Source organism: Acyrthosiphon pisum, chromosome A1 (genome assembly GCF_005508785.2).
Source record: "Acyrthosiphon pisum isolate AL4f chromosome A1, pea_aphid_22Mar2018_4r6ur, whole genome shotgun sequence".
NCBI classification, from domain to species: Eukaryota; Metazoa; Arthropoda; class Insecta; order Hemiptera; family Aphididae; genus Acyrthosiphon; species Acyrthosiphon pisum.
In genome coordinates, this window is record NC_042494.1 from 138,393,487 (window position 1) to 138,409,013 (window position 15,527).

Genomic DNA, 15,527 nt, shown 5'->3' on the forward strand with positions numbered 1-15,527 from the left:
AACAAAATGTAACATGTTACTCATAAGCGCAACTAGGTAGGAGGGGGCTAGGGGAAAGCTTAGCCCCTCCCAAAGTAAATTATTTAATTGTTCCCTAAAATATAAACCTTTTAAAATTAAACTGTAGTTCGCTTATCTTTTAGGGGAAAATATGTAATTACCTATTTAGTTTTTATTTAAAGTTTATAATATCGTTAGCATCATATGTCTGTATTTGTTTTTAAGGGAAATATGTATGTCAGTACATTGGCGTAAGGATAGTGTGCATAATTGTATAGTATATGCACTGAACTGTAATATACTGCAGCCAGTATGTTATTATTGAGAAATATGAAACTTGAGTAAATAAATATTTTTTTTTTTTGCATAATTTTTTTTATATTCTCAAGTGAATACTGAATATATATAAGGGTCGTGGCGGCGACGGCCCCCCCTCCTACTCAGTGGTACTTTTTATGTAATATAAGATTGGGGCTACAACTCCCCCAACATGTTAGCCCTAGTTGCGCTACTGTTGCTACTAGATATTTTTCCATTACACTATATAATATTATGAGCAAAAATATAACCATGGTTCCTCGATACTCCGTCCGCCAACTCACTTTAAATCGTACATCTAACTTACCCCCTCCTTATTCTCACTACAACTTTAGTATTTAAATCACGGTGTATTAGCTAGTATGGAAATTCATTTTTCCTAATTGGAAGCCAATTGGTCGTCTTTATTCATTATTGTGATTTAAATTTAATACTCACTCCACGTGTACACTATGCGCAGGATCGTGCACGGACGTGGAATGTGTTACTGGCAAGAAGTGCGTTATGCGATCCGGCTCGCCAAAGTGCGTCTGTTCACCCAACTGCAAGCAACGTGACGGATTCACGGTCAAGGGTCCGGTGTGCGGTACGGACGGCGTTTCATACAAATCGCACTGCCGACTGAAAAAGAGATCGTGTCGTACCAGAGACCAATCGTTGGTGGTCGACTACCACGGCATGTGTCAGAGTAAGTACTCGGTACAAAAATAAAATACAGGTACCTACGTTTATTTTATGATGCATGTGCGAAGACTATAATATTATAATAGTTGTTTATTTTGCGAGTAAAATATCTGCGGTATATGGGTTTAATTAAAAAAAAAAAAAAACCGTAATTACTTTTGTACAGGTTCATGCAATAAAGTCACCTGCCCAGGAGGCAAATACTGTCTACAGGACCAGAACCTGATGCCACACTGCGTTAAGTGTGCAACTTTCTGTCCTCCGGGAATGTCGCCGTCCAGGCTGGTGTGTGGATCAGACGGCAGGACGTACCAGAGCGCGTGTCATCTGCGCGAAGCCGCTTGCCGGATGGGCAAGGCCATACCGATAGCGTACAAGGGTCTTTGCAAGAGTGAGTACCAAAACGAAGTCATATTATAATAATATAAATAAAACGTATCGAGTTGTAGATAATAATTAGGGAATATTAAGATACTCGATTATCGTCAAAATGTTTCATTACAAAACCTGCTGCAGCTGGGACTGTATCCTGTAGCAGGTCTTGGTATTCCAACGTCCGCCGATCATTTCGTAACATTATGGTCCTATGGACTTTGGTAGTCCGCGGTAATCTCAGATTTTATTCCATTCATTCCCGACATGTTTAGGGTTTGCGAACTGTTTGTTTTCAATTTGGTTTCGGCTCTATATAATAATATTATAGACGCCGGTGAATAAACCTTGTCCGTCGTAGCCCGATTATAATATTATTTTACCTCGGTCAAAAACGATGTGTATATACGGCTATGGCGTACACGCAGGTCGTCGCCGACTGCAAATAGCTTAAAATACGAACCGTTAGCGTCTGGTCGTCGACAAATAAGACGTAACTTACCTATACATGGGTATACGACGTATTATTATGTTATATACATTTTAGTGTTCGAACACACCCGACGCCGCCGGCGGAGACCATAATATAATGTCTATACCGTATATTAATACTGGGGAGTTGTGTTTTTTTTTTCTTTTACTGTTCGCGACGATAAATATACATATACATAAGGTATTATATATATAATAGGGTCTATCGTCGCCAATCTCCGAGTCGTAAACGATGATGACGGTCCGCACTCCGCAGAGTGTAATAATAGATAATAATATAATAATTACGACGTGGTCGTATGCTTATTACACGACTGCAGTAATATGCACAGGTACAACACGCACAGATCATAATATTATTATTATTACAATATCGTGAGAATTCGGTCGTATCATAATTCATAATATTAGTATCACAAGCTCGCCGACGGGAGATATATTATAAATGTTCATACTTTGGTACATATATATATGTATATAGGTATGCCGCGCCCCGTAGTAGGTATACATGTAGACATATTATGTACATAGTCATATATAGGTACTGCACATTCGGGACAAATGGCGTATATTAGCAGCAGGTAGACATTGGGCAGGTATAATAATATAACGCGCGCGGTGTATAATACACACCGCACTAAAGCGAAAGAATGAAAAAAATACGAAATTTTAGTATCGGCTCGGAATTATTACCGAATCACACTCGTATATGTACATTCACGGGCACGCTAATAATAATTACGTTTTGCCGCGCAGCTTCTCTTCCTCGGGCCGTACCATATTATATTATTATTATTATTATTATTATATTATGTATATATGTATAGCATATACTTTATTATTGTTATTGCGGCGGCGGCAGCAGACTATGTACGCGTTTTATATGGACGTTTTTATAGTGCTGCTGCGGCGGCGGCTGTGATATTATTATTATTATTATTATTATTATTATATGTGTGCACAACACAACACTGTATTATACCAGTCGGTTTCATTAAGCCGTCTAGACGCTCCGGTGCAGCAACAAAACTCGCGCGCTGCACACCGCCACCGCCGACGTCTTCGTCCGTAGCGTTTACTACCCATCAAAACTTGCCCGTTTAATATAATACACACACACACATATGGGTGTGAAAGTGTGTAGGTATATTTAATATCGCTTAAGTATTATTATAATAAACACAACCCCGCCGCCTATTGCCCAACCACCGCTGTCGTCGCCGCCACCTGTTTTTTCGCAGACCATCGCTTATACGCGTCGTCGTGTGTGACGTGTATTATAATATTACGCGACACTGTTTTTTTTCGTTTTCGGCAGTCGTCGACGTTGTGTAATAAATTAATTTCTTCGACGAGTTGATATTTAAGTGCGTATTTGTACTATATATGTACGTAACTAGCTAACTCCGTGCACTCCGCGTTGCCCGTTAAAAATTCCAACTTTATATACTTTAAGAAATCAATTACAACAATTAATTATAATAACACTATAAACTGTAATAAATATAGCAACCATTTATAGACAAAAATTTCAATCGTAAATCTCAAAATCGTTTCTTAAATGTTCAATAAAAAAAATTAAGGCTAATTATCCAGATAACAACTATCCAGTATTTTAAGTTGGACCAAATTCCACACATAGAGCATAATCTTATCAAAATCTGTTTGGTAGTTTTTGAGTGCATTACATTTAAAATGTATATATATATCTTATGTATATAAGATTATAGGCTCACTGGCTTGGACGACGGCGATGTATATTATATTATACGACGTTATTTGACTTTATAACGGACGTCGTCGTGGCCACCAACCATCGTTTTACCGTCGATCGTAGTGTCTATACAATTACAAATTATAATAAAATAAAATATTTTATCATTATACTCGAACTTCGGGTGTATGCGCATCTGCCCTAATAAATTTACTGCAACGTATATTATTGACATCATATTGTTTCGTCAAAAAATATATATATACACAAGTGAAATGTTAGTTCATAAAAGCAAGGCGATCGTCTTGAAAAACAATTTCATGTGCTACTTGCTACCATAAGCATTATTTTATAAAATGTTTATGATTTCCTTAGAAAGCTATCATATGGGAATACAGAATACTTGAAAAATCACCTTTCTAATCTGTATTGAAGTGCTGCTACAACCTTTTATGTCTTTGAACTGTTCTGAAATGTGCTGTTTTCCCTTAAAAGAAAACAACACTTTAATGCTTAGATTCTATATAACTTATAACACGTAACAATAACAACTCTACTAGCGTGGGTCCTTCAAATGCGATTTTAAGCATTTTAATCACTAAATATTTATGAAATTCTCCAAACTTTATAGTCACCCTATTGCAGTCATAATAAATAATATTCAATATATTTTATAATAATTAAATAACAGTTTTAATCGAATACTCGGGTTATCACAACGCGAATATTAATTTCGAATGACGCAGTACACCTTTAAAATAATATGCACAATGTACAGGAATACTAATATACTATTCATGCACGTTTGCACTTAGAGAATTATTTATAACTAAGGATTAGAAAGGATTAGGATATAACATAATATTATATATTTTCTCTATACGATTCTAAGATAATGACATGTTGTTAAGTTGTTATATTCTTATTCGACAATGTTAAATTTTAGTCAATTTACTTTGGCGTTCGAGACGAAATAGTAAATTAAAAACAACGATCCTATTATTATATAGAAAATATAAAGCTTACAACAAACGATGCTATTATACATTTATATTTTATAGTAAGTACACATTAGTATACAATGTTACTATATAATATTATTGTTGCCCGTCGACTTAAGCATCCAAGACCAAATATTATCTTTAGGTACATGTTTTATGACAGAGTTTTTTTAAAAGTTTTCTGTAGATCATATCGCCGCAATGTCATGTTTTACTCCGACATCCGTTTCTAGTTTTTTTAGCCGAAAATAGTCCTGTGTGTAGGTGAAATCAGTAATATTATACGAGTTGTATAGTTTACTAGTTATATCTGTATAATATAATATACACATGACCTGTCGTCTGGCCCTATTAAATAATTCGTTTCCGCCAACTATATTATTATTGTCATCATGCAACGATAACAATATTATTATGATTTAACGATTAATATTTAATACGATAATTTTGGTAATTTTTGGTTGTTATTTATAATAGGTACGTGATTTCATCTCCTATTAGTAATTTTAAACACAGACGTTCGTTTGGAGACATCACATTTATTTTATAAAATATGGGATGGCCGTGGCTTAAAAATATTATTCGTCAAAATGAACGATTCACAGACAATCACAATAATTAGTTGTTGTGTTATGCCTACCTATATAATATAATATAACTAGACGATAGGATGTCAACATAATATTGTCGGCATAGTTTGAAATAAATTTTGAATTGTAATACAACATTAGGTCACTTCCTTATAGACATTATATAGTTTAGTAATTTATTGTTACTTAAATTAATATACTGCCCGTATAGTCGAAGAAAATGTATCAAGTGAACGTTGTTAAGTAGGTACAACCTCATAATATAGTTATAGCGGAAACAAAAAATCATGTTCTCACTTTAAACGATCAGTGTCCGGAAAATGTGGAATGTACATAATATAGGTTTTAATCATTCTATACTGCTGCAACCTAATGCTATGTATAATAGTTGATAGTAAAAATATAATTTCGAAAAAGTTTGCTCACTCATCAACTTTTAAAATTCAAGCGTTCTGTAATAATTAATACGCAGTCATGTAAAGTATTTAAGTAAAAGTATTTGAGCAAAAGTATTCAAATACTTTTTTAAGTATTGAATAACTTTTTAAATACTTTCAGCATGAAGTATTTTTAATAGTATTTTAAATACTTTTTTTTGTATTAAATACTTTTTGGTATTCAATACTTTGGTTTTTTATTTCGAACATTTTATTTTTATTCGAAATAATTGGTTGGAAAAATATTATTGTCAACTACAATAATAGAATAATAGTTTTATTTAATATTCTGTATTTCTGTGTTTGCCGAAGCCCGATGGTTTGTAAAAACCAAATTTCTAAAAATAGTTATTGAATAACAATATTCCCTTTAAACTATTAGATAACCTACTACCTATGAAGATTTTCAAGAAGAAAAATTTGATACACATCGGTATGGAATAGTTACGTACCGGTTCGTATCGAAGTTTGAGTCCGATACGTATTGCTTGTATACCTACTGCAGCACATGTAACTTCTTGAACGCTCTTGAACTAAAATTTCTTCGTTGAAAATCTTGTATAATATGTTTATATTACGATAATTAGAAACCCACTTTAAAAACCAAAAGTATTTGAAAAGTATTTGAGTAGTATTTTAAATACTTGAAAAAAAAATGTATTTGAGTATTTACTCAAGTACTTTTTAAAAGTATTCTTTACAGGACTGTTAATACGTGATGAAAATCGTTGTACCTACATAATAATAATGTTATATTGGAATGCGTTGACAGATATTGAGATATAATAACGCGTTTAATTATACCGTGGCAATTAAATCGTTTAATATTGCAGCATTTTTTTTTAAATTTAATACAAAGTAACATAAACGCTCCCGTGATATGCTATTGAGAGGATGTTAGCGCACCATTTGTTTTCTCTATCTGGCCCACACGCAATACATAGACAAAACGAATTTACTTATTTTTTAAGTAATCTTAGAGTAAAACCACTCATAACAAAAAGATAGAGAATAATATTTTTGAAGGAATGACTTATCGATTTGTGTAAATATTGTCTCAAAACAATTCAAACATAATTTAAATTCACAACATTTTTTTGTTTATTTTGAAAGTCGAATAAAAAGTCAAATAACAATGAACTATAAAATCGAAATGTTATTTCCTCAAAAATATTATTCTCTATCTTTTTGTAATGGATGATTTTACTTTAAGATTACAAAAAAACATGGAAAAAATGATCCTGCGTTCATGCGTTTTGTCTATGTTGCGCGTAGGCTAGAGAGAGAAAACAAATAGTGCGCTGACATCATCTTAAGAGGACGTGATGCCCGCATGTGTTGTCTCATTCTTACAAGTGCGTAACATAGCAAATTCTACGCTCAGCAGAACACGTGTAGCTCCGTTAGTTTAAAATTAAAGTGAACTGACTATAGGTACTATTTACACGTCTGGCGTCTCGTATAAATATTATTATATCAACCATTGACGGACGTTGGTATATTATAATTTTTTTGTTTTTACAAAATATTTACAAACTGTTCAAAAAACAATAAGCAAATCTGATAAATTAATGTAATACATGAGTAGTATGACGGAAGAAACCACCCAATGATGACACTACCTATTTTGAGTATTTAGTTTGGAGAATTTATATGCTAGATTTCATGAATCTAACAGGTCGTGAAAACAGTTTCGTTTAAGATATTATAATATGCATATACTAGTACAATACTAGTATTTATCAATAGTACATATCTTTGTTTAATTAATGTGTTGCTACTTGCTATTGGTTATGATTAAATATAGTTTTAGACCTGTACGGCTGTACGTATTTATATTATATATATATTTGGTCAGACCTCGGACTAAGATAATGGACTGGAAACGAGCAGCTTATCTGTGGCCACGAATGTATGTAAATAAAAGAGGCAAGTGCGGGGGGTCGCAATGTTGACATAAAGTTTACAACTTCTTATGAATAAAATACGGACTAAGATACAAAATGTGAAGCCAAATAAAACAACCTGTAGCGCTGAAACATTGTGTTCGCAGTGTGAGGAACATTTTGGTGACCGTCCCTCGAGCGCCGCCGATCATTTCGTTTCCAGTCCATTATATCTTAGTCCGTGGTCAAAACTATAATATAACTTAATGAAAATGGTATTCCCTAGGCTGATTTTTCAACCGTTGTCCCGGGAACCTACATATGCACATAATGATATAAACGTGTTAATAAATCATTCGAAATTACGTACGCACTTCGCAGGGTCTGAAATCCACAGGCAACCTAAAAATACACTGCTCCCATAATCACAAGCGTGTCTCACGGGTCATGCCGGGGGGGGAAGTCTATAATTTAATATAATTGAACGTGTCCAGACTGACTCACTGACTGATCAACGTAGATCCTAAATAATGATAGCTTGAGGCTTGCAATTTTCACGGTACCTTCGTACCACCGTTTAAGTATGTACTAAGATAGCATCTTCCAAAATTTGTATTTTAAAGTGGTGCTTGCACAAGTATTTTAAGATTCAAGATGATCAATGAAAATTAGCTAGTTAGTAATAATTTATAAATTAAAAAACCAATGAGTGCTGCGTATAGAACTTAACATAAATGCGTGAAAGGTTTTTTTTTTACCCTATTAATGCTATAATAGCTATAATAACTGACGGTCGATATATTTTCTAATCAGTTTTATTCGCAAATCGCTAAGTAGTAACTAATAAGTATTATCAGTTATCACCAAATACGTGTTTTCAATTTGAATGCACTAAATTTGGTTTAAAATGTGCGATACATTAAAATTAAATCATGTTACCAAACCGACAACCCGATTTTTAAAGACGTATTATTTAAGTAAAAACATAATATTAGTATACCTATTAATTATTTTTCACAATTAACTCTCGTGTTATTGAAAAGTTAAAATATGCCACGTTATGGGAATGTGTGATTGTACTTTCAAACCCTCCTCCTTCCCTTCCGACAACCCACCCAGGACACAGCAGCTGGTTATAAAATTTAACTCACGCGTGTATCGCAGTAGCGTTGATTTTCGACAAATCTGGCAATAATATGTATAAAAATAGAATATTTTTAAGTGTCGATGTATGGGCGTAGGGACGGGAACAATTCAAGTGGTGAGATTTACTTCGGACTATGCAACGTAGCGCAATACCGGAGCTATTTATTATTATTATTGTTATTATCGTTATTATGATTTATAGTACCTACTGCATATTACTATTACTATTATATATGTACGGGTAATGACTCGTAATAGCCGCCGCTGCAGTTGACCGCCATCCAAGAGTTAAATTTAACGCCGTCCGCCACCGCCGCCGCAGCGTGTGCGCGACGACTTGCTAAATAATAATAACATCATAATATCATCGTATTATATTATTATTATTATTATTACTATTTTTATTATTATTATCATCATTATCATCATCATACATCCCCGACGCGTATTACCATAACCGGTGCGCGGCGGAGGCGTAGGCGGACAAGAAGTAGTGCGGCAGCGGTGGGTGTATAATATAATAATAATAATAACATGTAAGCATAGGTTAGGCTACAGCGGCGGCGGGCGACTACGAGACGCGCAAAAACTAAAAACGCTGACCCACGACGTTTTGACGGCGCCGCTAAATTGATGGAAGGAACCGTCGAAATTTTAATGGCGTACAATCGCGCGCCCCGCCGACTCGTCCGGCGGGGAGACGTAGTCCGCTGATCATTACTGTCGTTATTATAATAATATAATTACCTAATTATCATATTTTATACACTATAGGTGTATAATAATATCAACGCAATGCATTAAAATACGACTTATGACGGCGATGGCGACGGCGACTACTCGTTCAGGTCTTTCCGCGTGCGGATAACGCTCGTACTACGTTGTTATTATCGCGGTTGTGAGGAGGTATACCTATATAATACTTTACCCCGTATACCTTCGTGAAACATTGTAGCGAGGCGCTTTTTTTTTCATATCGGCGATTTGTTATTATTATATAATATGTATAGGTATTGTATTTCTGTACAACGTGAGTCAGTCGCGCCGATGGACGTCTCGTTTACCGGTCGTCGTCTCCGTGAAAAATATAATAATTATTGGACAGTATAATAATGCCTGCGTACAACGTGTGCGTAACCATACGTTATTGACCTCGGGGAATTTTAACGCGTCGGAGCGAGTAAATGAAAAAAAAATAGGTATAGCTAATAAGCCACTGCACGCGCATACATACAAACACACGGCAATAAAACGCTACAATTATTCCGGATACAAGGTATGGGTAGGTATGTATTTTAGTCGTCACTCGATAAACCCGCGAGCAGTTTATAAGTGCGCTGATTTTGAAATCTCTTAAACCACCAATAGTACCTATATTTGCATGAGTCGACTGTACATTTTTTATAATACTAAGGGCCTAATTCAAGAATAAGTATTGCTTAAGCTATACTTATGAATCAAATGAGATTCATAAACGAAACTTTGGCTTAAGAAAAGAAAAAGTATTACTTAAATTGATGTTGGTCGAGACCTATATATAGGGTATACCACTATACCTTAAGCATTGCTTTAATTATAATCACAATTTTTTTTATTTTTTAAATTATCAAAATAAGCTTAAGCATTACTTATTCTAAAGCATCCGCTGTGAATACGGCCCTAAGTTACATACTGCACCTGCAGGACGTCAAATTGTCAAACAGAAACGAAACAAATCGTTCGCGTTTGACGATGATTGTTATTATCGTATAGTGACGTTTTCCGGAATAGATGTACGCTGCAATGAGCTAGTGCAATGTGATCATATATTACAGTTGTCATTTTATACTTTTTACGTAGTTACTTTTTTTGTTACTAAGACCATACATCCGTCAAAACTCAAAATACTTCGTAAATATAATTATATACGTTGTTTACGGTTATTTAATATATGATGCGCTTATTACATGACAACAATGTGTATATATTTTTTTTTAACGTGGTGAAACTTTGCCAGGAGCCTGTCATTTTTTTCAGAACAATAAATCAAACATAACTTTTACTACTAGACTCGTCAAATATAATCTACGTATTGACGACACGCCAAAACCATATCCGTCATCCGTATTCATCAGTAACAAAAAAGAAAGTAACTAGATCCTAAATAATATTTTAATTTTCTACTCGGTGCTCATTACTCACGTGTTAGGTATTTAAGTTATCCAAAGCTATATTATATTATAAGTTAGGTATAAAATATATAATACATTTGGTGCTCTAGCGTGATTCTTCCACAGATTTAATATTATATTATGGACAATATTATATAAAAGCATATAATATAGCACACTTAATTTATGAGTGATAATATGTCAGTGCCTCCTCCATCTTCCCGGCTTAGTCGACTTTAATACCATATACGTATGATGCGATGCATCCAATGGCGTGGCGAAGAGGGTAATCGAGAGGCAACCGCCTCTGCAGATAGTTTCTTGTGGGTGGGTAATTGCCGCAACTGGTGATAATTTAGTATTAACTACAGTATTTTAGTAATAACTACGGCAGTTATAGTTACGATTAAAATATGACAGTAAACAGTTTGGCGCTTGCAGGGTATACTATGTTCAATATTAGACTATATCCTCTGAACAATTCCAAGTCCGCCACGCCTAACTTGGATGCGCGTGTACTATATAGTATATTGTAATAAATAAAATACGTACACAATAACTGACTCGTGTGTTTCCACATAGAATCTGCCACGTGCGCTACTGTGAGCTGCAAGGGCGGTCAGAAATGTCTGGTCGAGAAAAAGACCGGACGTCCGAGGTGCGTGACGTGCAACCTGTCGTGCCCGGAACCGGAAACTTCGGGAAAGCGTAAGGACACCGCGGACGGAAAAGTGTGTGGTAGCAACGACAAGACGTACCACTCTTGGTGTCAGATGTTCATGGACGCGTGTGCCACGGGTGTAGTGATAGAGACCAAGGCGTCGGGACCGTGCCGAGACGGCGAAATGGGTAAGTTCTCGATTTATGATTTTCTGACTTATCCGTGTACATTATATTATAACATAACTATATTTACCCATTTTCGTCTTATAGGCGTACATTGGGTTAAAAATCTGATGTCTAGAAATATTAATTAACACGTACTAACATGATTTATTATACTTACGAGCATGACTAAATAAACAGGCATGATCACCAAAAACCCAATTTTTTCTATCACTGCGCATTTTCCCCAGACATGGCAAAAACAGTATAATATAATTTCTATATAATTGTAATGTGAATAACATTATTTTCTATGATATTAGCGTTTCTTCCAAGTCTGAGGAAGTATAATATTATATGCATAAAATATGCGTGCAGTAATCTAGCGATTATGCCTGTTTATTTAGTCATGCTTACGAGGTTAAGTTAAGAAATACTTTGGGGAGTACCTAATACTCGAGAGTTTTAAGGGGGCTAAGCTAATCCCTCGCCCAAATTTATGCCTGTGCGTGCATAATATTATGTACTATAGTTATTATGATATTATAATGGTCCCTGTCAGGAGCTGTATCAATGCTAAACGTGAAAAGAGTCAATCCAGCTGTATAAGTGGAGGAAATCATTTTATAATACACCATAATTGACATTAGACACGATAATGACTCAGAAAATGTATGTGTCGATACCCATGATAGTCGTTACCCATGACGGCAAAACTCTGGTAGGTATATGATTATATTGTTAGGATTCATCGTCTGGCTACCGAATATCGGTAACCCTGTGGAGATGAATTATTCACTTCACCCTTCTATATAATGCACCGCCGAAAAGTTCTAAATTTATTTGTTTTACTCTCTACACCAGTTACCACGGCAACATGCATAGCGGTATACATATTATATATATCGTCATAAGAGGATCACGATAAGCCCAATTACTCGTTTCCGTTCAATCGTTTTAGTGTTCTATAAACAGTCGACTCTCACCATGTGTATAATATAACAGCCACACTGCCGCACCCGTTTATCGGGTGTGTGTACATCGACTATAAAACAAGGAGACGACAGCCGAAAGAGTGGTGCAGCAGAAACTCAAGGGTTTATAGTCTATATAGATGCATTATGTATACTGTATAGGTAATAGGTGTATCTTATTATAACCTATCCCCCAAAACGGTATGATTTATTTATACGCCACTTCCCGTGTCGTCTTGCTTCTTAAATGTATTCATATCCGGCCAGAGACGCGTATTTTCAGACAGATCAACCTATTGAAGAGCGTATTCCTTCGATGGCACGTCAAATATTTGTGAAACGTTAAACCTTACGCCTCAGCCTGTTGATTAACCGCCGCCAACCGGCGCGTTGTATGTGGAGGGTGGTTGAGAGTGGCTGAAGAGTTTAAGACCGTTATAATATAAGAGGACGCCACATCTGCATGTGTTCCGTCTTACAAACGCATGACATATTATATAACATATTGGTGTTCAGCAGTTTCAATTTTGAGTAGTAACCTTAAATAATACAGTGTATTGGCCTGTTATCAAATATTCAAACTTATATAGGTAATAGAACAATGTCAGCGTTTTTTTCGTTGTTTTTTTTTAGAATATTTTAATTTTTAAATAAGTTAGCGAGTAAATAAGTATGTATATCTAATATTACGTTTTAAAATTTCTCATAATTTGCTTAAAAATTAAAACCCTCGTGAAAATATGGATAATGTTCTTACCTCTAAGTTTGGTAATAGGTTAATTCTGAGGTCAATTAATTCTAACATTAAAGTTTACCATACGAAATTTGATAATATATAATATTATGTTGTGCGTTTGTAAGACGAAGACATACATGAGAATGTCGAACAATATAATATGCGATATATTATTATTATTATATTATATCATACGTACTTCGTCTGTACATGACTTACAACTTATGCGTTATAATAATATAATAATGTTGGACATAGAATTTATATTCTGCACCATAATATTAGTCGAATGAATGGTAAAATACAAAAAAAATATATAGCATAATATCAGTCAAAGTATTACTCTTATAATAAATTCGTAAATTTAGCTATTTTTATTTTTTATAGTCTAATACTATAGGTCTTATAGCCTATAGGTAAAGGTATACATAGTGGCATAGCCATGAAGGGGGCTTGGACTATGATCCCCCTCTACATCTGGCCGTATCAAAACATTGAAACAACATAAATTATTATTGCTAATTTTTTAGTATTTTTAAAATATTTTGGCCTTGATCCCCCCTCTCCCTCATTTTAAAATCATTGGTATACATTATAATATATTGAAATATCATATGCAATGAGATTAGAGTGATTTTAGGTAGGTAATATTATAGTTTACGGCGAGATTACGTTGGACTCTTTTGACAAGCTCTTGGCCGGGTACCTAACATATTACTTAATATGCATAAAAACATTTCATATTATATTAACTGTTCTGGTACGAGCATGTGACTCAGAACTTTTTTTAAATATATTGATATTGCTATTCAATAATTAATCGCATAAATTATTATTTTATATTATATTTGGGCACACGTATAATTTTAAAGTAATTTCAACTTAGGCACTAAGATCAAAATGAACTAATTGAGAGCCATTTCCAATAATTTCATAAATATATATTTTTAATATTATTAAAATGTTGTAATCGAACAGTTAGTATGACATATCTAGTTTTAATTATTATCATTATTGTTTAATAATTGTAATACTTTCATAAAATATTAAACATTTTACAAAAATAAATGCATGAAAACATTAGAAAATATTTTAAATATTGAAATATGAATGTTTTTAATAAATTAATACATTTTGATTAGCAGAAAAAAATGTATGATTAAATTTAAATTGACTTACATTTAGTTAATTTTCATTTATAGTCATCAAGTCAAAATTACCAATAAAGACCAATATAGTAAAAACAAGCGTTAAAACTGAAATTTGAATACAAGGGGTGTCATAAATAATAAAGATACATATAGGTACGATTTTTAGATTCTGAGTGGAACGATGAATGTATTGATTTTACAATGATGTGTGTTTTTTTTTATTTTTTTATTTATTTATTTTTTTTTTTGTGTCTGTGTACACGATAAGTAGTCGAAATAATGCTTCGATTTTTAACTTCAGTATCTTGTTCGATTGGAAAGTGAATATCGTTCCCAGTAATTTTCAAAGGCGCCAAGAAATACGAAAGAAAAATTGAGGAAAAACGGGAATTTTTACGCAAAATCGATTTTTCACAAAATTGAATTTGGTTTTTGGTGTAACATTAAAAAAAATGACCGTAGATACATGACATTTTGACTGAATGTTTATATTAGCATTTTCTATACACCATAACATTTTCAAAATATTTTGACTTAATTTTGAGCTCTTCACGGACATTGTCAGTTTTCATTTTTTTAAAGTTTTTTTTCTAAAAATATCAATAAAATTTTATTTGGCTCCTTCCTTTAAAAAAGCTTGAAAATTTAATAAAAGGCTCCTAGTATATTGTTTCAAAAGCAGATAAAAAATATTAAAAATCCATAGTCACAGTTTTTTTTTATGAGCATTTAAAGTTCAAAATTTGACAAAATATGAAAAAATCACGAAAATTAGCAAATTATTTTGAGTTAAGAATTCAAAAAAAATTTCCTTTTTAAATCTAAGATTTTAAAATGTAATATAAGATTATCTACCTTAATCAAACAAAAAATATCTATAAGAAAGTCAAATTAAATTTTTATGATCGTTTAAAATTCATATTTTTACAACATTTGATATTCACTCGATTTCTCATGTAACGATTTTCTTATTTTGTTGTAATTAAAAAACGAATGACTCTAGATACATTGAAAATTTCACTGAATGTTTATATTAGTATTTTCTATATAC

General features: G+C 33.5%; 1 protein-coding gene across 3 annotated transcripts in view; it reads left to right on the plus strand.

The window, feature by feature from the left end:
* The window catches only part of LOC100573370 (follistatin-A), a 122,383-nt gene that overhangs the window by 88,749 nt on the left and 18,107 nt on the right, over positions 1 to 15,527 (plus strand). For all 3 annotated transcript variants that reach the window (XM_008187832.3, XM_003246488.4, XM_016806886.2), the window contains exons 4-6: positions 779 to 1,006; positions 1,169 to 1,393; positions 11,373 to 11,639. In XM_008187832.3, coding sequence (XP_008186054.1) covers positions 779 to 1,006; positions 1,169 to 1,393; positions 11,373 to 11,639 — 720 coding nt within the window. The remainder of the gene's footprint in view (positions 1 to 778; positions 1,007 to 1,168; positions 1,394 to 11,372; positions 11,640 to 15,527) is intronic.